Source organism: Cyprinus carpio, chromosome B5, assembly GCF_018340385.1.
Source record: "Cyprinus carpio isolate SPL01 chromosome B5, ASM1834038v1, whole genome shotgun sequence".
Taxonomy (NCBI): domain Eukaryota; kingdom Metazoa; phylum Chordata; class Actinopteri; order Cypriniformes; family Cyprinidae; genus Cyprinus; species Cyprinus carpio.
Genome location: NC_056601.1, coordinates 8,286,759 through 8,313,434, shown reverse-complemented (window position 1 = coordinate 8,313,434; position 26,676 = coordinate 8,286,759). Strand labels below are relative to the sequence as shown.

Genomic DNA, 26,676 nt, shown 5'->3' with positions numbered 1-26,676 from the left:
AAAATGTAGATTACACAGTTTAATCACCCTACAGTCTAAATGAAAATAAAAATCTGATATACAGAATTTAGTGGACTAAGTTACAACTCAACTGAACCGCTAAGAAGGGAAACGTCTAAAACGCAGATCAGCAAATGGCACAAATAATACTACAATGTTTTGTCAGTAAAGTTCCTTTAAACTGCCCTTCCGCGACTTGAAAGTTTAACCACTTTCAGAATTTGCTCTCGGGATGTTTACTTGAAACATGTGCACGGAGAGTGGAAAACCGAAGACCACTGGGAAGCAACGTCTCTCTGGCGGCAGCCAATGAGAGAACACAACAGTTCCTCTCCAGCCAATCGCTGCTCGACAGGTTCGGTCCGTCCAGCGAATCTGCTAGCAGCTTGAAGCGCTGATGCAACTAACCTGCAACAACAGCCACGTATCTCCTGGGTAGCAGAAAGTGTTCTTCCTCGCTAGAAGAAATCAAGTAGTCCCTGTGAAACAATACATATTTGAATGAGAGAGTATGCCAAGCGTGTTACGATGTGAATATTTTATGTATAACCAGTTAATGCAACTGTGTGACAATCCTCCAAACTCTCGCGAACAGCCGCTTTCATTACACATTCTTCTCTCAGAGTCTCAAACCCGTAGTAGTTTTAAGTTAGGGGGACGTGCCAACGGGATTTTGTGTTTTCTCGGAAGTCGTTGAGAAAGTGAGTGCTAATTCTTGTGGGCGTTTTCGCCAGCCCGAAGTGTGAAATTTATCTCGACCAATACATCCATAGGGCGGAGGAATCTGTAGCACTGGGGGCTGACCGCGTGACGCAGCTGGTTGCTAGGTGTGGGTGACCTGATGCATTGACTCAATTAGCCGATTCTCAGTCATCAACTCCATCACAACAAAGCAAGACCAACAGCACTTCAGTCCTAGACACTCCGAAGGAGACATGGCTTTTTAATTTAGTAGAGTCTTCGATCCTAAAGAAACGCCGTGCTTTGCTCTTGCAACGCACCCTAAGCTCAAAACATTTAAGCAAGAATGGAGTAAGTACAACTTCTTACTTTTTGTTCTTTTGTTCGGGCTTTTGTTGTTTTGTCTCTTGGCTTTGTACTTTTTAGGTGTATTGCTTTTGTTGAAGTGTTGTTCAGAGTGTTGTCACTTGTAACAGTGTTTCAGGCGCTGTTTTATACACTGCTGTCTTGCTTATTGGAAAAAGTTTCAGAAACTCCTTTCAGCTCGTTGCTACACAGTTTTTCAACTTTAGAAATGATCCCATAATGATCAGTCTGACCTAGTTAATGAGCATTTTCACGTGTTCAATTTATTTTGACACATTCTATTCTTTTACGCACTTCCAAGTAAGACTTGATTGTTTAACAACTTTTTGTAGAGTGATTATCTTTGTTAAACCGATGCATTGCCTGTCTGTTTAAACAATAGTGCTGAGGCTACAAAGGTTTCTCTCTCATTATTTCTTAGCAAATGTTTTCCTTTTGCCAATTTTTACAACAATATCTGACACGTGAATGTATTGTTGCATGTTGCATGCAGCGGATGCTGTTTGTTGTCTTTAAAAAAATGCCACTTTGCGAAAAAGCATGTGTCGTTTTTAAAGCTTCCACGAAAAATTGCTGCCTTTGGTTTCGCATTACGTCATAGATTGTAACCCACGTGCTGGCCAAGTTCAGACATCCAGTTCAGAGACGTCTGCACCCGCCATGCTGCTAGAAATGACTTATAATGCTTGATTGCAAAAGAAGAGATGAAAGCTTTTTATTTCTGCTCTTTGCTGTTGTTGTTTTTATTTTTTTGTAAGTTCTATCGGATGACTCTGTCAGCATAAAATATTCTCCAGTGTCTGACCTTAGACTGTAAACAAACTGGACATCAGTTCAGGTGCAGAGGTAACTAGAGCATTTGAAGGCACCTAAGGTTGCATCATACAAACAAAAGATAGTCCAGAAATCAGCAGTAAATACATTAAAATGAAAAAGAAAAGTTAAAAAATTCTTGATATTGTGATTTATTATTGGCATGCTCCAAAATATGATCTGAAGAAGCTTTACATTTGTATGTGTCTTGTATATTTAGGCTGCTAATAAATTTCCCATAAGTAGAGCATTCGCCTGATTCTCTAGGATCTCAGTAGAACTCCCCTAAGTGGGCACAAGGGACTTTGATGGATGGAAGAGTGATAGTTTTCTAAATTGGTCCCTCGCTAATCACCAGTGTGTCTCAGCTGATGCTGTAACGAAATGGGGGGGTTATAGTAATTTTACTCAGTTTGCACTGCATCTCTTATGGTTAACACTCTGAAAATATGGATTTATGGTCAGATGCAGATATTTTTAGATATTTTAGGAGAGCCAGGATAAGTTTAGAATGGAAAGTCCCACCAACTAGGACACAATGATTTTTTTCCCCCTTCGTTTTTCATTTTCTCCATCCTACTTTAGCAACTGAAGAATCACGGTTGGTGTGATAGTGTCGTCTCAATACCAGATACACCGAAACCTCCATAGGCAATGTTTTAACGCATCGTCCCTCATCATATTTCCCCCCTTTTTTTTTTTTTTTTTTTAGGTTTCATAATGCACACCAAGCCCTGTTTTCTGTGGCTCAACTCTCAAACTTCACTATCGTGCACTGTAAGCTCGGACTTTTGAATCGTAGGATCAACGGACAGGATGATGACAATGTCAGCACCCATTTGGAAGACTCTACTCGTCTGCCCGGCAGACCCCCTCACTCTCTCTCACCCACAGGCTAACCACAGCCAATCGGAGGGGCGCAGAGGGGAGGGGCCAGAGGAGAACAAGCACTTAATTGGTGAGTTGCAGTGAAAACAGTTTTTTTATTTTTCCCAGTTTCAGGTGGGCACCGCACTGCAGCACATTTCGTTCTCCTTGAACAGTGAGTAAAACTACCAACGTGGATCTATTTTATATTATTTGTAGATAACATGCTAGTTTAATGCTACCTTTCACATTTTGGATTTAGTAAGCACGCTGAGATGCGATTTGTTTTTATTAATTTTTTTTCTTGTTTTTAACGGGTTGTTAAAATACTGTTGGTATAATTGTTTATTTGGTTTCAATAATTGTGCTACATTGGATCTCTAGGCCAATGATTAACATGTTGACCTCTGTTTTCCCCATAGGTAATGGTTTTAGTGACTGGATGACGGAAGAAGTAGATTTCTCCTCTTACCTCCCAACCCCTCACTCCTCTCCCTCCCCCAATGCATCCCTTCCCCCCTCGCCCCTCCAGCATGACATCCAGGTGCCCTCAGATTTGGAGGTCATGACCTCTCTGCTGCAAGAGGAGCTTGCTCAGCTGGAGGATTACTTCCTGTCTGACCCACTCCCAGAAAAAGCCTCGAAACTGGGCAAATGCGACAAGGGTCCAACGGCAGTTGGTCCACCGTCTTATTACCAGTTGCCCTACGCATCATATTCTACTTCCAACCAATCCGAAAACAGCCCTCTACTTGTTACCCTGGCAACTGGAGAACTTGACTTGCTGAGCTTCTGTGGGGGTCCCATTGGCCGTACCAAGATTCCTAGACATGCCCCTTACAGTTGCAGCCGCCCCAACAGCAACGTCTGCAGCCGCAAGAGAGTTTCCGATGGGGTGAGGGTGGGTGACAGCTATGAGAGTAGCATCTGGAGTTCCAAAGGAAATTCCTCAGGTAACTCAGCTGTTGCACCTGGTGGGAGCTACAGCTGTGCTGAAGATGAGCGTGTGGTTGGCAAAGGCTACTGCCTCGGCAGTGCAGTGGAAATCAGGAGGTGCGCCATTTTACCCAAAGAAGAGAAGAACTGCCGCTACACGGAAGAGGCCGTCGGTGCGAGCAAGGCCGGCGGCGGTGGGTACAACTTTAGCGGATCCATTCAAATTCCCCACAAGAAAGACGAAATGATGATGTACGGTGCTAGAGAAGTCAATTTAAGCAGCATAGGAGGAAGTGCGGAGATGGAGATGATGAGCGAAGCCAAGAATGGTGCTAGCGATGCGAAGGCAAACATCCCCTGGAAGACGGAACCCAACGAAAGCTGTTTCCTCCAAGGTACATCCCAAGAAGAGGCCTACCACAGCTTCCTTGGGGCCATCAATGACCCAGTGAAGGCGGAGAGCGTAGAGATCCACCGGCAACATAACTTCCACTGTGGCTTTCTCGAAGACCAAAGCCCCGAATGCCTGAGCGGTGACCGCCACGGACCTGAAATGGGGTCCCCGTGTGCCAGAGGAGTCTGTGTGCTGAAAGAAGACCCCTGCATTGTGAAACCAGACCTCGAGGTGCCACTAATCGAAGTGAACCATGGTGAACGCAAACAGAAGAAGAGAGACCAGAACAAGACTGCAGCTCACAGGTAGAGTACTTTCAGAATCACAATGGTGTCAATTGTATTCTTGACGAGTGAGCATAGAAAATTTAATGTGGTTCTGAAGTTACACTTAGTCATGAAAGTACAAAATATTATGCTTCAGACTACAGTGCCTGCGGGCATTACGAAGTAGCTGCTTGTGGGATTTAAAAGACCAGACCTTCTGTAAATAAAACTGAATATCCTCTGTATGAATCGCTTTTAACAGGTATCGCCAAAGGAAGCGAGCGGAGTTGGACACGTTGGAGGAACAGCTTCACGGTCTGGAGGGCAGAAACCGTGAGCTACGGGACAAGGCAGAATCGGTGGAACGAGAGATCCAGTACGTGAAAGACCTCCTGATTGAGGTGTACAAGGCCCGCAGCCAACGCCTCAAACAGGAAACCAGCGCCTGACCAAAAGCTCGACCACCTGACGATGGTCCTGCAAGTAGAATTGTTAGCAGTCTGAAAGGCAATGGAGATTTGAGTTGGAATGTTTTCTGACTGAATGTGTTCTTTTTTTAAGATGTGGTGGAGGTTGTACTATTGCACGTTACTCAATCATTTAATTTTCGTTACAAACTGACAAAGTCCATCAACAGCTGCAGCACAGACATCCACTTTCTCAGAAATAACTCCAAATCAGTCAATATGCACTGTGATTATGTCTTTGACTGTAACGACGGCCGTTTTTGATTGTTTTCTCTTACTTTTCTCAAGAGACGGCTCATCTTCTGGTTTTCATAAATGAGCTTTAACAACAGAGCGTTTACTGTTCAGGATTGACTGAAATCAACACTGAATAAGACAAGATCGAATGAAACGCATCTTGATTTATTTAGAAAAGGCTGTAAGGTAATATCACAAGTTCCGCATATGACCTGCACTGATTTTAATTCATACAGAGGCTGTTTTTTTGTTTGTTATTTTCTTCTTATTTATTTCTTAGCAGTTTCAACATTTATGGTACTAATACTAATGATGCACAATCAGTACAACATTGGTAGTTCCTTTTTTCCTTCCATTTATTAACTAAGGAATGAGCACTGATATTTAAAGCAATCTGTTTCTTATATATTGAGTTTCAGGGGAAGCACTTCTTGAAATAAATTTCCCTCAGGAATAACGAACCTGATGATGTGTTTTTGAATCCCCAATTTTAGATTAGTCCTGCAGCTCAGGTATACGATTTATGTCCAAAGTCATGGAGGTATGTCAGTTTGTAACTCGATGCTGAAGATATGGCACTGCCTAATAATGTTGTGTGTTGATTCCCTGTATTTTTGTTCTTGCATGCTGAAGATTTCATGGCTCTTTATAAAGAATGTTTGTTTTTCTTTCGTCTGAATGACATGTTACTGCAAAAGTCTTTCTTGCTTAAGAAGTCCTGTTTTATATTCTCTTGGCAAACACGTTTCATTAGAGGTGAATGAGTGGCATTTGATTCACAAACTGCTGTTTGGCCCAATGTCTCTGCTGTTATTGCGACTACAATCAGGGTTTGTGATTTTATAAAGCTTGTTTGCTCTAATGTACAAGTGTGTGTTGGGGGACAGAAAGTAAAATCTTTGTAGTGATATGGCTTTTTTTTTAGTAATCACTGAAATGATTGTGGTGGCTTTAGAATTGCAGACTTCCCAGCTTCTTAGCAATATTTCATCAACAATGTAAATGATTCAAGTTATGATTTTTTGCATTTGCGATCATGCATAATCTTTGACAAATGTTATGATTTTTATTCTGGTTACTTGTCTAGTGACTCTGATTTTCTACTTGCTCAAATAGGAGACATGCATTAATCACAATTACAACAACATCAAAGAAATCAACTGCAAATCAGGCTTTGATTAGTTCCTTTATATTCTTCCTCTTTCTTCCTTTTATGGCATTTTTTACCTTAGTGTGGTGTGTACTTTACTATGTAGCAATATTACAAATATAATTGAATTCCTCTAAATAAGCAACCTAGATACTGAGAGAGCTTAGCATATCGACTTGAAATATGCTTTCCTGGGCGGTATACAATCATGTTTATGAAATATAGCTAATTATGCGCTATGTTGTAGCTACGGTCATTTTGTGAAGTTGAGAATTTTTTCTTTTTCTTTTAATAACCCAAAACGAAGGCACACGATTTCCAAGAGTTTACACCAGCTATAATACTAAGACTAGTCTTTTTGTACGAGGCATTTCGATGTATCGTCTCCGATGAATTACTTTGTGTTTCCTGTTATTCCATTGAATTCAAATAAAGTGATTTGTGTCAGCAGCAGTGCATTTTGGCGATGATGGCTTCATGTGAGATTTTTAGAGCTTAATCGGTAGACCTTGAGTTTAACGGATAAACCGAGTTTATCCCTTGTTTGGCCGGAAAATTGTTTACAGCTTTGAAAGCCAAATATATGGAGCAGGACTATTCCCTATCCTCACTAAAGCCCGATGTGGAAGAAAAGGAAACTCAAATGATTCCACACACTGTCAGTTACGTGTGTGTGTGTGTGTGTGTGTGTGTGAGGGAGAAAAAAAGAATAGCCTAACACGATTATTATACAAATGCAGGGTGTTTAAATCTATGTATTTTTGAGACGTTTGTGATTTATTATTAACTGTAATTTTCATTCCTGTCTTTTGTGTCATGACAGTCGTTTTGGATTAGTAAACGTTTACGTTTTTTTTATTTTATTTAGCCTAACTAATAAAGAACCGAGGAGGAACCAAATGCACAAGGAGCCCAGAATAGGGAAAATAAAACTCTTTTTATGCTTGTCAAAAGTAATATTTGTGTGTGGAGGTTAATCCTGGGCTATTTTAACAGGTCCGGTTATTTATAGTTTCTGAACGCCGGTCAGCCCTGATGTTTATTGTTCAATACTTCTCTTACTTTTCACCAAACAGTATTTAAATACAGTCTTGATTTCCGTCATTTTCACACAGAAACACTGTAAGGCGAAAACATATGATCACAAATCATCAAATAACTCATATAGGCCACTGAATTAATCATTAAATATTTCTGCGCTTGAGTGTTAAGACGAACAAGCGAATGTCATTTTAGAAGACATATCTGAATAATCAGCTTAGAAAAACAATAATTTAATTTACACGCTACAGTTCACTTTCGCCCATTTTTTTTTTAAATGTATCAATCTTTCTAAGTATCTTTAAAATAAAGTTTTTAACGGTTTTTACAACAATGAATAAATAAAACAAATCTGCGCATTCAACTTTGCGCGCTAAAGGTCTATAATGATTTACAGTGTTAGTTCACGTCTGTCAGAAAAACTGTTTTTTTTTTTTTTTTTTGTTTACTTAAAAGTTTCTTTTAATGTCTTTCTAAAATTATAATTTAACTTCGAGTAAATATTTCTTCCTAAAAACAAATGTTGGCCTAATTAAAGGTTGAGTAGCTACTTCGGATACACGTCAAAATGCTTTTCTTGTGACAAAAACGTTTGAAAAGTAAAAAAGTTTGGACGTTAGTTCGTTCAATCCCAGATAAAATAGCCATTTTAGAAACAAAACAAACAGGGAAAGACGATTTATCAAGTTAAAACAAAAAAACGACACTAATAATCACACGAAGGACAGACAGGACAGACACATTTTTAGGAAATTCTGTTTATTCATTTAAGGACTTGTATAATGGAAACAACAAAATAATTATGTGACTAATGAAATCCGAATATCACATTTTTATCTCCCGAAAAGACTTACATTACGTAGCTAATTACAATATATCCTTTAGGAAACACCGATTTTTTTTCGATAGCTACATAGATACAATTTATTTATTTTTTTGAGCTGGGCTAAATTTATATAAAATAATAGGAAATAATAAATACAAAAAATGAAGGCTGCAAAATAGTCGCATCATAAAAATACAAGTGCAGTTTTGTCCTATACAGAAAAAAGAGCAAACACAATCTTAACAGTCTTAAATATACGTGTGTGAGAATCAAAAACGCAAACATTCGCTGAATAATAATAAAAACCTTACATTTGAAATATATCTAAATGTACATTTAAATGTAAGATATAATGTTTATTTTTGGGGGATGTTTGGAGTTATGGAGTTAATGCCATTTTCCGGGAATACGTAGTCAAACTCTTTTGATCACAGATCAAATAAATTCAGGCAAACAGAAAGCTTTTCCAGCCACAGAAGCAGCAAGCTATTCATATTTGAATAATGTGAAATTACATCCTCTCTCTTACACAAAAACTATGAGGCTGATGTTTATGTTTTCCCTTCAACCGATCCGTCCAACTTGCTGACAAGCCATTGATAATCTCTCTGAAATAAAGAGCTTTGGGATGTGCGACTGAGTTTTCTTCCTGCATCTAGAGACCTCAGAGCTTGAGGAAAGGAAGGGGAAAATGTGAAAATGACAGTAAGGATTTTTTTTTTTTTTTTACCAGCTTGTCTGTCTTTCAGTTTTTTTGCACAATTGTCAAAATGATGCAATACAGCACAAAAGCAGCTCTATATTCATTTTCCGTCAGTGTTTAAATACAATCCACCAAGAACTGCACTCTTTGCACAACCATATATTTTATGAAAGTGTAACGTACACCACGACTATATACCCCAAACATCTAAACTGATTCACACAGCTCTTACCTGAAGTAACGTGTTTTGTTGGCTAAACACACGCAGAGTGGCCACAGCCACCCGTCGCACTGCATGATGGGAATCATTACAGGCAGTTTGGAGGATCATGCCTGGAGCATCTGCATTGAGAAGCGCTCCATCCCCTCCGCCAAAAGCAGCCAGGTTACCCAAAGCCCCACAGCAGTGCTGTCGAATGACATTATCAGCATCTGATAGCAAAGACACGAGGGGACGGGCAGCTCCTATGGCGAGCTCTATCCATATATCTCTCTCACTATGTCTGACGCCTTCCATTGCTGGTGTCCTCCTCAATTTGTCTTGTACTGACAAGGCATTAACGTCAGTCGTATTCTTGAAACTTTTATTAGAAAGAGTTAGATTGGTTTTTCCCATTACACTCAGCCAGTTTCCCACCGCCTTGCAGGCCGTCCTACGAACGGAAGGAGCAGGATCACATAAGCAACCTAACAGATCTTGGAATAAGTCAAACTTTGATTCACCAATGACCTGCCTGACACCTGAGCCCAGGTGGCCCAGTAAGCCACAGCAGGCCGCTCGGATTCCATCATCGTGGTGGCGCAATGCAAACTGCAGTTGGGTGGTTTCGACCGGAAGAAAGAAGGGAGACTGATGGGTGAGATGACGTGTTAGTTGGGAGAGAAGGATAAGGAGTTCCACTGCACACCCACTGAGAAGTTCACTTTGTAGCAGAACAGCCAACAGAGAACCTGCTGTTCTGACCTCTTCTGGTGAAGATCGAATTGTAGCCGTGGAGATCTTGGGGTGATCACAACTTCTTAATTCCTCCAGACTGTCTATGAGCCAGCTGATGCTGCACCCTGGCTGAGGTGAGAGGTCTTGGAGACGTCCTGCAGAACTGCCATGGATCTCCAAACTGTCCATGAGCTCCTCTATACAACCGCTCTGCTGCTCTGATTTATCTCTTAGTTGTTCCATGGTGTTCTGTGGATATATTTTGGTTTTTGGTTGGACCTCTCTGATTTTCTCAGTCTTGTTCCTGGATGGCTGGTATTGCGTCTTTATGGAATCATCTATGTTGCCTTTGAGCCGCTCTAACCTCTTCTTTGATTTGATGTCACTTTTGATATGATCGGTCTTGGTTTTCTTTGCGATTCCATTGCTCTTAATTCGCTCCACACCATTCCCGAAGTGGTTAAGTTGATTCTGAGTGTGGTCTGCTCCATTGTCTGAGCCTTCTGTGCTGTAAGGGAGGAAAGTGGAGGCCTGGGCTGCAGTGATAAGGCATGGAGCAGTGTGCTGCGGGTCAGATACCAGCATACGATTAAGAAGACACAACGGAAGCTCCACCAGGGCAACGGGAAGAGTTTGAATCATCTGAACGAGAAGACAAGTCAGCAAAAAAATAAAAAACACAATAATTACATTTCTGATATTTTAAATGGACAGACACATCAGCCATCTGAAATACTTTTATAGTACCATACCTTAAGCAGACCGGCCACAATATTTGAGCTTTGATACGATTGGAGAACAGAAAGAAGTTTTTCTAGGGGTAACTCCAGAGAGAAGGGGATGCAGAGAACATGACAGCTCATCACTGATAGGCTGTTTATTTCTGAGTCACCCCAGAAAAGACCACGCTCAAGCAATGAAGCGCTGCTGTGAAGTATAAAATGAGAAATACATATAATGCACTTCAAATAAACACTAATATGCAAACGAACACTATTTGACACCATAAGTAAGTTATAAAGGCAATGTTTGAAGCTCACCAACTGGTGGTGAGAAGGTGGCTGAGGGCAGAGGAGCAGTTTGTGGAGTTATCTGACAGGAGAGCCATACACTTATACGGATCGCTGGAGAAAACCAATAAAGCGAGAGAAAGGAACACATACAGACCTGCACGAAAAAACAGAGACAAATGTATGTTATTAGATTACCGCTATATTAAAGCTGCAATACAGAAATAAGTGAATTTTCTCTTGATGTTCAGTACCGTTAGGAGAGAAACAGCAACTTTGGGATGTTGTGTTTTCCAGAGAGGCTTTCACTTTAGCCCACAAGCAGAGCCAAAGCTCCGAGTCCTTAAAGTCAAGCAGTAGGCTGCTTTCACACTTTCATCAGTGAAGGAAAAAAATAGTAATTAGACAGCAGATTAAAGTCAGCACGAAAAGAAAATTCATCTATTTTGTAAATGCATATTATTGATCTTATTGTGAAAGACGGATTCATGCATGCGCGTATAATTTTCAAATTAAATTTTTTAGACAGTCAAGCTCGCAATCAGTTTTAGTGCAATGTCCACATCTCAAAATTCAATCAGCAACCAATAAATAGAAAGAAGTCCCCTCATACATTTTCTTGATTTTTCGATAATTCATTACACTGGGATTTATGGCATAAAACAGAAAAAAGATACATACATATTTCCATTTTATTGCAACTTTAAGACTATAGATATGACTAACAGTGCTTTTTTTTTTTTTTTTTTTTTTAGAGTGATACAGATTATGTTTTATGTTTAAATGTCCCATAAGCAATATGGCAAACTTATTTTAATTGCTGATTTATTTATGAATTAACTAAATAACTAATAACAATTGAATGATAATTATATTACAACAATATTTGTATTTTATCAATAATAATCACATTTTGTAATATATTTACATATTATATAATGTAAGTATATAAGACTCATTGTTAATCTCAACATCTTCCAACAGAAGATTGGACAGCTGTAAAAAAAAAAAAAAAGTTAAGTAACACATTTTTTTCCTTTATCTGTAAATACCATTGTTGGATGCTATTCAGTTGAGGCTTCAGCTGGTGTCGTTTTTTGTATATTTAATATGAAACAATCGAAAACCAATTATTCGGACAAACTGATCATCTGTCTCTCTAAACAACAAAGCACAGATTTTAGGAGAATTAATCTGAGAGGAATTACCTCAGATAGTCTGTGGAGAATCAGTGACAGAAGGCCATCACACATGCCCCAACCTGCAGGTAAGGGGTTATGTGCCTATACGAACGGGAGAGAGAGCAGACAGATGGTGGGAGGGGGAGAGGAAAAGAAAGCGGGAGAAAGAGAGTAGGGAATGACTGCACTGGATTTCATCACATCAGTGACATTAATTACTCCAAACAGAGTTAACCCTTATTCACAGTATAAATAATGAAACTGTACCTCTGCTGTGTCTGTCAAAATATTCCCCAAAAAGGCTGTAAGCCTTTCCATACTGACATTCACAGATATACCCCGGCGAGTGAACAAGGTTAAGACTGCTGTTGCCAAAAGCTGTAGGAGAGACCACAAAATCACAAACTGTAATGCAAATGAAACTAGACATCCTACGATTGTTGTACTTCATTTTTCCAGTTTAAAAGTGCATTTGACGCAAACTAGAGAGAGAATCATTCAGCTAAAGACGCTTACCGCTGAACGCTTTGGGTCTTGACAGAGAAATACCGATATAAATAGCTGACAGAGATCCTCAGCTCTAATGAGAGAAAATATTTTTCATAAAATAGCAGTAAGATTCAAATTTCACTACAAGCCCAGCAGCAGTTGGGATAACAACAGCCCAACAAAGAGTTCTCTAATTAACACTAAATATTCTTTCATGTTAAATAAGGGAACAACAGATTTACTGAAGTAATGAAAGTAAAAACAATTTCAGTGTGGGGAAAAAATGTATTTGAAGTGTACATTCAAAACAATTCATAAATCCATACCTTCTTCCCTTTATCTCCCAGCCTGGGCTCTTTTCCAGGTACATTATGAGCACATTCATCAGTTCTCCCAATACTGTCTCACCCTGAGACTCCTATAGCAAAAAAAAAAAAAAAAAAACAACCACTCAGAAATCAAGAATGATGTCCCATACATTCAATTATGAAATGAAAATAATCTGTCCTACATTTGACATTTTATTCCACAATTAATCATTAATAACATAAAAATATATAAAATGTCTATATTCATTTTTGTGCCCTCTATAGATATACTGTATCTGCATTTTTCTGACCTGCATTAGATCTGGAATGTTCAGGATATCTTCAGTCAGACTGAACAGTAGATGAGGCAGTTCCAACTCTTTACCCAGTGTTTTAACATCACCAGACTGACAGTTCTGAACAATGTTCCTGAGGATCTGTAGTGGCTGTAGATTTAAAGAGGCCTCTTCACCCTTCCTGACCAATAGCTGGACAGATTGGTGAGTCTTTAAACACTAATTCACACTCACTTACCAATTTCAAATGTCTTGTGACATTTAACAGAACGTTACCTGGTTTTTGGTTACAAGCAACTTGGTCTTTAATCTCTGAAGAATGGAAGTGTTTACAGAGCCCTGATAACTTAATTCAATAAATCGCTGCCACTCAGAATCACTATCGATATCTTGTTCCTGCATGATGAACAGTGTTATATTATTTTATTGTATATAAATTGTATTAATAATTTTTTAGTTATTAAAAAACAACCTCACTGTCCATCCTGACAGAAGCCAGACTGGTCCGTGCGTGTCCAGGGTGCTTCAGAACCTGCCGGGGTCCCACCTCAACCGAAGGGAACTCCCTCTCATAGTCTCTACTGATCTGGCCTTTATGTGGAGCTAAGCGCACTCTAAAAACAAAAAGGGACATGGGCATGTTGTTGTTGTGTTACAGTATTTATTGCCATATCAACATCACAGGCTATTACATGGCAGATACAGATCCAACATTCAGCAAACAATAATAAAAACAGATATTTTGTATAATTACATTTAGAAACAAAAACACTAAGCAAATTTGTATTCACAACTCTATAAAAAATATTTAAATATAATTGTGATAAAAATTGAAAAGTTTTTTCTGGTCCATCTCACAAAACAAAGAACATGGGGAAGAGGGCCATTAAGACTTATTTTATGTTGGCTAGTTCTATGACATACATTTAGGTTTGATAATGGATTTACAATGTGAATTTTTAGAAATAGGATTCTTCACAATATCTTTTATCCTTGGTTTAAACAGGTTTTTGACTATTGTAGCTCACTGCATTTGGTTTTATAATATATTCATTCCTTCACTCTGTTCAAAACATTATTTTCACTGTCACAGCAGCATTGTTAATATGCCCATTTTTAAGTTGAGGCCCGCAGGTTTTCAAATTCAAATTCTAGTTGGAAATACTACCTGGTAACACTGTTGTCATTTGCTTGATGCTGATTGGTTGCTGGCTGAGATGAATTTTGATACACTGAAAAGGTGCTGCCCAATGAGTGGCCAGTGGTGGGGGCTCCTCCAGCAGAAGCTGTCTTACAGCGTGTCTGACTGGCGCGCGCAGCACTTCCACTCGCAATCTCCTAGTAAACCAAGACACAACAGAGTTTTATTATATCACTTCCACAGAAACTGATACTTTCAAAGCTCCTCTCAGGCACATTTTCTCCATACGCTGTAATATAGTAAACAGTCAAATTTGCACAAATCTCACCAACAATAGCATTGATTTCATTTACATAAAGTTAATTTGACTGCAAAAATTAAATAAATTAGAAAGGAATCACACAGAGAGCCACAACCCTTGAACAGAGAAAACTAACAAAGACAAATTTCTTTGTTTATGCGTGCTGTCATTCCCAGATGTAGTATGAGTTTACCCGTCTGTTAATCTTCTCTTTCTCCCGAAGCTCTCTAGCTTTGCGCAGTAGTTTGCCCTCTCCGCTGCGTGCCGTTGTCTTCTCAGCAGCCTGCTGGTGTTTCTGGGCCTGTAGGTCGGGGCTGGGTGGGACTGTCAGGGGGTTGCTTGAACCCTCATCTGTCAACACTACCAGAGCACACAAAATGACAGAATAAGTCAGATTGATTCAAATTGTCTCATTCTGAGATATACTGATGTAGATCGTGTAAAATGTATGATTTAAATTGTATCATATTTTATTAGTTAATGTTTGCAGACATTCACAAAAATATATATCGAGATTTTCATAGGACAATATTTATACATTTTGAGAGGACTGAATCATAAATCACATAGATCAGTGTGTTTATTGTTAGCTAAAACTACTTAAATGTTGTTAATTGAAATAAAGCTTAAATAAAATAGAATATAAATGTTAGATGAACTTATAAACTTATTTAATAAGGTCCTAATGTAACATGTAAAAATATATAAAAAATTAAATAAATAAAAATGACAAAAGCACATAATAAATTAAAGATTCAAACTAATAAATTAACTAAAATAAAAATGAAAACTGAAAGTATACAAATAAAAGCAAATTCACACACACACAAAACTATATAGGTTTTGTATGTGTGTGTATTAGTTATATATATATTATTTTTATCAGATATATATATATATATGTGTGTGTGTGTGTGTGTGTACACAGAAAAATACTATTTCTTAGAATGATAAAACACTAAATAGTCCTCACTCAGAACTCCATCTGCAACAAAAGGATGATGAAGCAGGTCAGGCCATGACAACCTCTTCTCTGGGTCTTTCATTAGCAATCCCTTCAGAAAACTCTACATTCAGAGAACCCACAGACAGAAAATTAAAGGATTTGAAATTCTGTACTATATTATACATCACTTAACATCACCAAAACCAGGACATACTGACATAAAGTATCACCTCTACTTTTATCCTATCTAATCTTTTTTTTTTTTTTTATCTTAATCAGGCTAATTTGCTCAAAAACACAGTCAAATTCACTTAATCTAAAACTAAAATACTCCGTACCAAGCAGTCTTGGCTCATGTTCTCTGGCCATTTCACTGGATCTCTCACTATAAGCTGCACCAGCTGAAAGATGGAGTTAGTGTAGAACGGAGGCGCCCCCGTGTGGAGCTCATAGAGGATGCAGCCCAGAGACCAAAGGTCAGCCGAGTGGTCATAAGGTTTCTCTTCCACTAATTCCGGAGACATGTAGAGAGGAGTCCCCTTAATAGAAGTCAACACCAAGGTGGACACACTCATGGCACGTGCAAATCTGTGAAGAGTCAAGAGAATGTAACACCACTGTGCTAACATTTGAGATGAAATTTTGATTAATTTCAGAGATGCCCAACATAAGGTTCCTCGAAAACTAGCAGCCATTGCTATTTTAGCTATTGAAAAATAAAAATAAAGTAGTTTGAACTTGTATTTGCACCAATTGGTAACACCAACCCAAAGTCACAGAGCTTTACTACTCCTCCTTTTCCCAGCAGGATGTTTTGTGGTTTCATGTCACGGTGCAAAATGCGATGGGAGTGCAGATAATACAGGGCAGAAACAAGCTGGCAGGCTATTTCACGCACCTACACAAGATATAAAATAACAGGTTAGCAGGTGAGGGTGTCCCAGTTAGGAGGTCTGAGCAGCAAAAAAAAAAAAAAAAAAAAATCCAGCATGTCATCAAATCAAAGAAATAAAAGTGTTGAACTATATGCGTTTTTCAAAAATACATTTACTTTAGGCTAAATGTAAGGATGTTTATTCTAATTTGTATGGCATATTTTAACTTTTTTATATTAACTTTTAACATCAGTGATTATATTATTAGCTTTTAAATTCTATAAAGTTATCAAATGTAAACCAGGTCTTAGATAGTTTTAACTTATACACCACCATGAATAAATCAAATCTAATACATTGGGCTGTCAGTTACTGTAAAACAGTGTGACCACTGATGTACCTGATTCTCAGGTAAACTCCCATCATCCTCCAGGATCTGAAACAGCTCACCCTCCGCATACTCAGTCACCACCACCACCTGCCAGAGGAATACATGCTCTAATTATTCCTCTGACACCAATTCAGGTTTTTTTTAATTGATATTTTTTCAGTTACACATTTTATGGGACGATCACAAGTTTACTGCATTTGTACCAATGCCAATATCCTAACGTCTACACATAAACTACATTTTGCCAACGAGGATTATTCCCTAGAGATTTGAATGTGAAAAACGGTGAACCCTGGGAGCTATGTTTCATTTCAACAAGCCGTTATACTGGAAGCACCGGGTTATGGAACAGAGATGCAACAGTGGAAAGTGTAACATGACTTGGGAGCAGGTCGTGACAATCATACCTCCCTCTCTGTCTCAAAGCTGTCTAAAAGCAGCACTATGTTGGGATGTTTAAGCCCCCTCATGATGTCAATCTCTCTTTTCAAACTGCGCAGATCCTTCTCCGAGCGGCCAACTTTGGGAATGAACTTCAGAGCCACAACCTAGAAAATAAAAAGGGTTGATGTTACTCAGACACACAGAGAGAGAGAGAGAGAGAGAGAGAGAGAGAGAGAGAGAGAGAGAGAGAGAGAGAGAGAGAGACTCTGTCTTTAATAAAGTCAGTTATTATTATATCCATTATTTGTTTTATATTCAGTGTCATGTAGCTGTGTTTTTAAGTGTAGCTAAAGAAAAAAAATAGCCTTGAATGTAGAGAAAACAAATCCAAAACCTGAAGCCTAGTTTTCACATTTATTGTAAACATAAAATAATAACGAAGTGACCAACAAAGTGTTCAAATTTATGATTCTGATTGGCTAACAGAAGTTCTTAGGTGATGAATGAAATGGGGGAATGAAATTCCAAACAAACAATTTCTGACATCTTGGCGCACATGCAGCGCTCACCTGGCCGCTAAACTTCCTGCGGCCTTTGTACACTCGGCCGAATGACCCTTCCCCGATAACCTCCAAAATATGGTACAGATCCATCAGCGAGGAAGCCTTGACCCAGAGGAAAAGTCCGGTGTCTTTTCAGGTTAAAAGCTAGTACAAGTCAGTATAAAGTGGACACACGTACGCATATCACTTAGGCAGTTTTCTCCCCATGGCTTGTTTCGCAATTTAATAATATAAGGAAAGCATGGCAAACTAGGCTAAGCTAGCTAGTGTATGTTTTTTTCTGAAATCGACTTAATGTGAGGCGAACTACAACTGCCGAGCAACGTCTATTTAACGAACCATACTCCCAAAGCTGAAGCTGGATATAGTACTAGTACAAGTAACTTTCATCAAAAACAAACTGGCTCTGAACAGCAATACGATTGCACAGTTAATGTAGAACAAACTTCAGAAACTTTGACGTGCGCTGCTGTCCAGACGAACAAAAACAAAAAGCGCCTAGCAACGCGGTGGCTCACAAATAGAAGCCCTTATAAAAGTTACAACAAAATTAAATAACGTACTTTGATTTGTATATTTTGAAATATACATTGATATATTTTTTTATTATTATTTTGACATTTTAATTGCTTGATAAATGTATGACTTATAAGAGATAAGTTGACCGAAGTGAGATACATTTGAACAGGCGATGCGTTTATGTCCTCATTCACTCCTGTCACTAAGGGGGCCTTAACTTAACAACTCAGTGGCGTCCTAACAACAGCACTCGTATCCAGAGGTTTGTTCCTTAGAACGCCTATTCCGTTCTGTTTTATAAAGATAACACACTTTCTTCAAGCCAAAACATGTTTTATTTTTTTTATATTGGCATTCCTGACAACAGTCTAACATACTTGTTGTTTTAAAAAAGTGTTATTTGGTGTTATTTGCGAGTTATATATTGGTGGCCAATCATTGAGGGCTTATGTTACAAGTGAAAATATAAGAAAGGAAAAAAAAAGCTAGCATTGCCTTCTAATTCATTCTAGAGCACTTGGGCATGTAAAATGCATAATTAAACCTCAAATTAACTAAACTATCAGCACATACTTTGCTGTATCCTTAAGCAATACAAACAGTTTAAAATTGTATATTGTGACCAGCATTTCTTGAGGTCATCTTTATGATGAACCTATATAATCTCCTTCTCTATAAGAATAAAGATGCGGTGTCATTGCAAAAGATCAGTCCACAGTCTTTGTATTGTCATTTAAGCCTCTTAAAAAGCCCTCCTAGTCTCATATGACAACCAGGGGCCAGTTCCATCATCTTTAGCCCAGGATGTAGTGTCACTGAGAGACACCACTCCACCACTAGCCTCCTCTGAGGTGACGGGTGTCATCTTCACCACAGCCAGGTCTCCAGGTGTTGTCATGTATGGCGGGCAGGAGTAGCTGGAAGCAGAGGTGTACGATGCTGCGGGGTACGGGACATCTTCCAGGGGTTGTAGAGTATAAGCCTGAGAGCTGGATGGGATGGAGCTCCCGCTGCGCCCCGAGGACAGACGGTATGGAGAGGAACTGCCAGAGTCAGGCCCTCCCAGGGATGGTGAGTCTGCCACAGGGGCTGAGCCCTCAGGACATATGACTTCTGACTGACTGACTGGGTCCTCCGATGGCTGATCCCAAGGGTCTCTCTGTAGTGTAGAGAAACACCACTGATTATTAATCTTTGCATTAATATGGTTAAAAAACAGGTAAATAACGGGATGCTATTAAATTATTCAAAAAATGAATTGTGATATGTATTTTTGTAAGAAATGTCAGAGTTATACAACTGAAGAAAAAAGAACAGAAGTCTAATTACAAAAATTGAATTTTAAAAAGAAAAAAATGTATCAGGTAGTCTGACAATCTTTTTATTATTACTCTTTGGACATCAAAATTAACAAATTCTGTGCTAATATATAAAAAAACTGTCTACAAAAGCATGTGGCGAGACCTTTTTTATGTCATGGTTATGTCAGGTTGTACACTACTGTTCAAAAGTTTGGAGTCGGTAAGGTATTTTTAAGTTTTGAAGGAAGCCTCTTTTGCTCACCAATGCAGTATTTATTTGACCAAAAATACAGCAAAACAGTAATATTGTGAAATATTATTCAAATCGAAAATATTTTTAAATGTATTTATATATTTAATATATACATGTAATCTATTTCTGTGATGCAAAGCTGAATTTTCAGCATCATTATCAGCATCCTGCAGAAATCACTCAAGAAGCATTTCTTATTATTAATAATGTTGAAAAAGGTTGTGCTGCTTGACATTTTTGTGGAAACTGTGATACATTTTCTTCAGAATTCTTTGATGAATGGAAAGCTTAAAAGAACAGCATTTATTTAGAATGGAAATCTTATGAATGTCCTTAATGTCACTTTGATCAATTTAATGTGTACTTGAAATAAAAGTATTACAATAAAAGTAATAATTTCTGACCCAAGACTTTTGAATGGTAATGTAAATGTGGTGTGAAACTAAAAAAAAACATGATATTCATAAATAATATTTACAAATTCAATAATATGTGTAATATATATCATTATTTTTTAAAATGTGCTTGATAATAATGTTTAAGATGTGTACACATGCATATATCCAAGGTGTAAGGACTTTTTTTTCTCCTTTTATTTATTTATTTTGGAGCTATTGAATTGAAACGGTTTTAGTTTTCATTACCATATGAAACCAACATGAACACAAACCACTAAAAAAAAAGGTGAGTTTTAGAGATTTTTCTTTTTTAATGGAAACTCTTTATCTACATCTTTGACCCAAATAATATCAGTTGTAGGAAGTGTAAATACCAAGTGCAAGTGTGACGATGTCTCTCCAGACAGACTTGGTAGTAGTGTTGGTAGTGTAGATGGTGGAAACAGTGACCCTCCGCTGGTGGTATAAGATGTTGGCCCTCTGTAATCTCCATATGAATCAGGAGTGTAGTAGCTATCGATGAAGGAAGGATAAGTGGAGGGGTGGTCGTACGAGAAGGCCTTGCTTCCCAGCGCCGAAGAGTAAGTGTCTGGTGAGTACTGCTTCATGGGATGGCAGAGATCTGAGTCTGGGAGGAAGGATCTTCGCATACTGTAGTAACCAGGAAGCATATGCGACCCTGCAAGAGGAAGCAGGAAATTCTGTTAACTCCCTGATTCAAGATGAATTAGCCTCTCACTGAGCACACCTGACTATCTAATGAGATCTAGGAGTGTATAAGCATCTCCAGACGGACTCACCAGGCATTGGCACAAAAGCTGGCTGAGAGGAACTGCTGCTTGTCTGAAAACCAAAAACGTTAGAGAGTCAGTTGACACTAACACAGGCTGTCTATGTATGTGTGTTTCTCATAAACTTCACTTAAGAAGACAGCGTGTAATAAATCTCCCCACAATGTAAAGGCAAAGAGAAACACAGAACCCCCGGTGGACTGCTTTCTATTTGCCTGGCTTACAGCCAGTGAGAATATGGAGAAAAAGAGAGGAAGGTGCAAGTTTTAGTGCTTGTTCTGTTGAAAGCCAGGCAAATCATGTGGGAGGATATTTGAATATGATTTGCCAGTGTCACAACAGTGTTCCCCCCTCGCTCTGAATGTACACTTCCCTCCGGTGGAGTGTGTACTCTTCTCATGAGATTTTGCCACAAGGATCTAAAGAAATCATTGGATGACTGGGAACATATCCCAGTTGACTCTGCAACGTGCCGGAGAAGAACGCAGTGGAATTAAGTTAATTTGTTTAGTAGATATCGTTCTTTGTTAGAGACTCGCAGTCAATGCGTGCCACATTCTGTAAAGGGAATTCTTATAGTAGTTAACTATTTATTTCTATAATGAACTAGTGCTTTTAATTTTATCATGTAGAATATGTAATGTGTATCTCTTTGCTAGTCTGTTGTTCAGATATATATTGAGGCCAACCACCTCGTCTGAGGCATTTGCATGAACCGACTGGTCCATTAGTTTCAATAAGGACAGAAAACAAAACAACAGCAGACAACAACCTGCAGCCAGAGTTCACTTGAGTACAAGGACTGTGTGTTCTTTTGTATTTTGTAGCAAATCCCTCAGTGATAACCTCAGTTAAGGCTTGGGTTTAACCGTCTACTGGTAACAATACCAGTCTGTGCCCTTTCAGGAAGGTAAATCTGATTTTGGCAGGTGTGCCTGATATTTATCACAAAAAAGTAACAAGGACATGATGAGCATGGATGTGCTAAACAGTGTTGCTGTGTGAGACATATCTTACACTTTATACTTATATTTGTTTGTACGTTGTGAATGTAAATTCTTGAATTCAGATACTGTCTATTGTGTAAAGAAAGAGTAAAACACTTGCGGTTATGGGATGATCAGGATCATATGTGAGAAAATCAGACCAGATGGTTAGAATGATGGCTAACTTACACTGAATCGGGGTGCATTTGTTTGTCGTAATCGCTTCTCTGCAAGAAGATCTTTGACCGTATGCTTGACTCTGACACCTTGGTATACTCTCTTGGAATACTCTGTGGGGAGAAAGAAATGTATTTATAAATGTTCATGGCATTAAGAAATAAAGAATAACAAAGCACTACAAAGATCAAAAACACTGTACACTGTTTGTATAAAATAGTGCAAAGCAAAAATGCTATGCTTTTCGTGAACCTTCTGTTTAATCTGATTTTCTTTGAATAAACAAGAATAAATGTACATAATGACTATGTATTTATATAAATACATGAATACAAGATTTCCACATTGACAGTGACCTTTCCACATTGATAGAAGTCTTTTTTGTGATAAAAAGAATATCACATGGGCATATCTTTTGATAAAATTCAAATAAATTCACAGTAAGGTTGTTTTAAGTATCTTTTACGTAATTTCACGCAAAGAATGCTGAATATTAACTACTAGTTTCATAGTCATAATGTAAGATTTCCGCAGAAACTTTAAAAACATTACCATTCACAGACAGTCCTTGCTATTTGAATCATTGAGAAGTCATCATAAATAGTTATTAGTTTTATGTTATATCGTTTTAATCAATGATGAATCATGAATTTTTATACCTAAACCTACGCAACCATTCTGATAGTTTGGCTTTATTGAAGATTTTTTTGTTCGTCTTGACTTTCAATGAGCTTACACACAGTCAACATATATAGGGTACCCAAGTAACTCTTATTCAAGGGGTTTTGAATCTGCACTAAAAAAAAAAAAAATCATGCAGAAACAATTTTCACTAAGAAATTTGTAGTAAATCTCACAATTACCTACAAAGAAATTGCAAGTAATAGACTGAATTAAAATTCTGAATTACAAAGACTAAAAAACTACTCCAGTTTTTTTATTTTATTTACAACTTCAATAACAAAAATTAAAAACTTATTACAAAAGCTCCTGCTTTATTCTGACCTGTATATTAATATCCAGTAATACAGACATAAGCAAATTTAATTTAAATTTAAACTTAAATTTTTATTAAAACTTGTAATTTACTTAATTATTTTTACATTTTGAAATATTTTTAGAGGTTATTGTAATTAGACTGTGAATGAAAGCAGACAGATTTTATTTCTTAGACCATTGTGCACAACAGAGGTTCTTGAAATAAAGTCTTCATGCAAATAAGATCTATAAAATATGTTAAATATAAACTTCTGCGTGTTTTAAACAGTATGCATTTCTTATAAATAAGTCCATACGCTGATACCAGTCAAGAAATTGATTCATGGTCTTAAGTTTTCTTTTGTTGATGAGATAGCATGGTTTAGGGGTGTAAACTGTGAGTAAAGCAGGTGTAATGCACTGTAAGTGCTCTTGATTAACAGCTGTGCCTTGAGTTTAATCATTTACACAGAATATAAACATTATGTTAGAGTTTATTTCTTCATCTACTTAGTGGAGATTCCATTCCTGTAGAGCAGTACAACTCTGTTCAAACATTACCCACTCAGTGGCTTACATTTCAATAGAAAACAACACAAGTAAAATGTGTATCTCTAGATTCAGAATTCCTACTGTAAATCTATCAATGTACAGTAACTAGGAGCACACACTTATGTTCACAGCCAAGCCTGAGGAAAAATCATTGCAACACATTTAGTGTTAAACACACAAAATAATAGCCTATGCAGTTTTTACATAATTTTAGATCTTTAGGTTTCAAATTCAGATCCTTTAGGCAAACAGAAGTTCTCAGCGATAGACTCATATCTTTCTCTCTTTCTCAGACACACACCTGTGGTTTAGGGTGTGCACGCACAGTCGTGTAGCCCGATGTCATAATCCACCCGTTAACAGCCATAAATGGCAGTACTTGACATTTAGAAAGAGACAAGAGGGCTTGAAATGCTTACTGTTGTGGGATAGATTTCAGAAAACGACTACATTAAGTCACATATTTACTTCACAGTCGAAACAAATTCTTAGAAAACAAAAGAGTGTCAAAAACAATGTACACACATTATTTTTTGTTCATTTACAATTTCTGTTAGCTTTTAACAAGTAATTACGTTTATCACAACATAGCTTATGAAAAACCCGTATTCCAAAGCACTTATTACCAATCATCAAAAAAAAATATAAAAAAAAGCAACAACATCTTTTAATTGCTTTATTTTTTACGTTTTACAACAGGGCCAAGAAAGGTTCTTTAAAAACGTACATTTACGTTTCAATTATCTCAGAAAAGTTAGATTTAGCCTTTATGTTTTATATACATAGGCCAAATTTAGATGAAAAGAGCGAACAAATGTGCTGTTAGGATATATAAAAATATGATATTGTCGACATATACTTTGTAACACACATTTAATCATAATTTACGAATACTTACGTGAGCACATTTAATAAAAATGTGGCTACAGCCCCAACCGTAACGCGTTACAAATTGAACATCGAACAAAATTAAATATAGTAGCTATATGAATTATTTATTTTCACGTAAAATCTCAACAACTCTCACCTGTCTCCATCATAATTTTAGCCGAGCGCTGTGAGGTTTCTCAGTTCTTCAGTTTTGTTTTCTGTTCCAGCAGAACTCATACACCACATTCATTATATCAAAGGAAGAAGATTTAAAAAGCTAAGTAGACATATATGTATGGTCAAGCTCACGCACCTCTATTCATACCCTTCACATGGTTTCGCTTGTGAAGCCTTCATCATTTGGTTAAATGCAAATAAATGGCTTGGAGACGTTTCTTAATAATTTGCATCTACTGTAGACCAGAGTACACTATTAAAGCTGCACTGTTGAAAAAAATGGAGAGTGTGGCAGCCCTAAAAGCTGAGTATGACTGCGAGGAAAATGAGAGAGAAAAAAGAGGAAGGCATTTTTCTTACAGTACCACATTAAAATGAAGACAAGTGAAAATATCTAAAAAGCAAAAATCTCTGGGTGCAGTGTAAGGAATTTTGATTTTTTTTTTTTTTTTATCAAGGAGGCCCCGTGTCAAAAACTTTCCTTTCGGAGGAAATTAGGTGGGATATGGGGTACCCTGGTGGATATGCTATGTAAAGACTGGTTTAAAATCCAGGAATTGATTATTCCGCTGGTCACCACTGGATAATAATAGCCCAAAAATAATAGCTAAATAAAATAAAGGATATAACCCATTTTTTTTAAAGAACTAAGTTTGTTTCATTAACATTTTACGTTAAATCAAAGTAATAGGCTAAAGGAAGGGTTACTCAAATGATAAATGATGAAAAGTTTTGTTACAGTGCATCAGATCCAAAGATGTCTCAAAGGGACTGTAGCCTATATCTATAAGAATTTACTTTATAGAGCCTAATTTAAAAGTTGTCATGAGGATGTGAAACATTTTGTTTTTTTAGAAATGTAATAATATTCAAGATCCACGTTTTTATAAAGCATCTAGGCCTACAAAAAATCCTTAGTGTGAAGTTTTAACACCGCTTGTTTAATGGTATCGTATCGACGATAACGAAAGGAAATCTCGCGTTTTTTTTTTTCGTTTTTTTTCTTATGCAACGAAATCGAAAGTAAAAAGTTACCGGGTGGCATAGAAGATCCTGAAGGAGGTGAGCGAATACGAGTAGATTTTAAAAATAAAATGTTGTTTTAGTGGGTGTATATATGAATTAATCTTCGTATTCAATCTTAGAATGGAGAGAGTTGTGTCATTCTGTGGCTGGAAAGCTGTTAAAGATCGCAGTAAATCTCTGTCCGAGAACCAGGAACCTAAGTCAGGCCGTGTATATACAATGTTCCACGGCACACATTTGACAAACGCCAAAACCATCATTGATAAAGGATTTGAACGCTCCAAAGATGGATTGCTGGGCCCAGGGGTTTATGTCAGTCGTAACATTGAGAAAGCCAAATGTTACCCACTTAATGCTGACAAGAAGGACAAAGTCGTTTTCAAACTGAGGGTGCGTGCAGGGAAAGTGAAGAAAATAGACTGTGACAATCATCCTCTCCAGAAATCGTGGCACATCAACGGGTACGACAGCGCGTGGGTTCCACCAAACAGCAACATCTCCAGCATCAAGTCTGGTCGCGAGGAGGACTGCGTGTGGGACCCCAAGCGCATCAGCGTGGTGGACGTGGCGTGCTGTATGGATGGCACTAAACGCAGGGAGCTTCGACGTATGATTCGCAAAAAGACGAAACCCGAAGGCTGCGATCTGTGCCATCTCGCCACTTCCGATGGCCATGATGTTCAGCCGTGCTGGGAGTGCCAGGAAGACATCTGCCCTTTTCAGGGAAAACACATTTGTAAAGGCAGAAGGTTTAGAGAAAGAGACACAATGTAACTCTCACCCTGTATCTTTCAGGTTAAGGTCCCCAGACCTCCGTGTTTCTGACATCTGTGTTAAGGTGTATATTTTTGTAGCCTAGACTAAATGCAACTTGTGCTACATTATGTAATTAGGCTAATGTTATTATGATGAACTGATCCGTTGAATTGATACCCATTCATTTTGAACATTTCTTGTCTCTGGTGTTTATTTATTTATTTATTTTCAGTGGTGTCACTTTAATCACTCAAAACCTCAAATGTACACTTTGTTGCTCGTAAAAAAAAAAAAGAAAAGAGGAAAAAAAAGAGGCATGAAGG

At 37.9% G+C, this 26,676-nt stretch overlaps 4 protein-coding genes across 6 annotated transcripts; 2 read left to right on the top strand and 2 right to left on the bottom strand.

Moving 5' to 3' along the window:
• The first annotated feature begins 596 nt into the window (after positions 1–596).
• On the top strand, positions 597–6,630 carry atf5a (activating transcription factor 5a). The gene is made up of 4 exons (XM_042724077.1): positions 597–1,032; positions 2,573–2,818; positions 3,150–4,362; positions 4,586–6,630. Exons 2-4 carry the CDS (start codon positions 2,677–2,679, stop codon positions 4,770–4,772), a joined length of 1,542 nt encoding a protein of 513 aa, XP_042580011.1. The 5' UTR covers positions 597–1,032; positions 2,573–2,676; the 3' UTR covers positions 4,773–6,630.
• Positions 6,631–7,960: 1,330 nt separating this feature from the next.
• On the bottom strand, positions 7,961–18,093 carry stk36 (serine/threonine kinase 36 (fused homolog, Drosophila)). 2 transcript variants are annotated; one of them, XM_042724073.1, is made up of 21 exons: positions 17,576–18,093; positions 17,030–17,170; positions 16,632–16,709; positions 16,124–16,254; positions 15,695–15,944; positions 15,384–15,477; positions 14,604–14,770; positions 14,137–14,306; positions 13,441–13,582; positions 13,245–13,364; positions 12,984–13,160; positions 12,691–12,782; positions 12,392–12,455; positions 12,143–12,253; positions 11,903–11,977; positions 10,949–11,066; positions 10,725–10,851; positions 10,437–10,611; positions 9,482–10,326; positions 8,980–9,400; positions 7,963–8,715 (listed from the first exon to the last, which is right to left on the bottom strand). In XM_042724073.1, the coding sequence occupies exons 1-21, from the start codon at positions 17,657–17,659 to the stop codon at positions 8,596–8,598; spliced, it is 3,702 nt and encodes a 1,233-aa protein (XP_042580007.1). In that variant the 5' UTR covers positions 17,660–18,093; the 3' UTR covers positions 7,963–8,595. The 2 variants fall into 2 exon arrangements, with proteins under 2 accessions (XP_042580008.1, XP_042580007.1); XM_042724074.1 differs by having other exon boundaries at positions 7,961–8,715; positions 8,980–10,326; positions 17,576–17,697.
• Positions 18,094–18,445: 352 nt separating this feature from the next.
• Positions 18,446–26,482, bottom strand: cb5h11orf53 (chromosome B5 C11orf53 homolog). 2 transcript variants are annotated; one of them, XM_042724079.1, is made up of 5 exons: positions 26,379–26,482; positions 22,007–22,107; positions 20,841–20,883; positions 20,415–20,719; positions 18,446–19,247 (listed from the first exon to the last, which is right to left on the bottom strand). In XM_042724079.1, the coding sequence occupies exons 3-5, from the start codon at positions 20,845–20,847 to the stop codon at positions 18,831–18,833; spliced, it is 729 nt and encodes a 242-aa protein (XP_042580013.1). In that variant the 5' UTR covers positions 20,848–20,883; positions 22,007–22,107; positions 26,379–26,482; the 3' UTR covers positions 18,446–18,830. The 2 variants fall into 2 exon arrangements, with proteins under 2 accessions (XP_042580013.1, XP_042580012.1); XM_042724078.1 differs by lacking the exon at positions 26,379–26,482 and adding an exon at positions 24,552–24,744.
• gig2o (grass carp reovirus (GCRV)-induced gene 2o) lies at positions 25,583–26,544 on the top strand. The gene is made up of 2 exons (XM_042724080.1): positions 25,583–25,633; positions 25,717–26,544. The coding sequence occupies exon 2, from the start codon at positions 25,718–25,720 to the stop codon at positions 26,369–26,371; it is 654 nt and encodes a 217-aa protein (XP_042580014.1). The 5' UTR covers positions 25,583–25,633; position 25,717; the 3' UTR covers positions 26,372–26,544.
• The last annotated feature ends 132 nt before the right edge of the window (positions 26,545–26,676 follow it).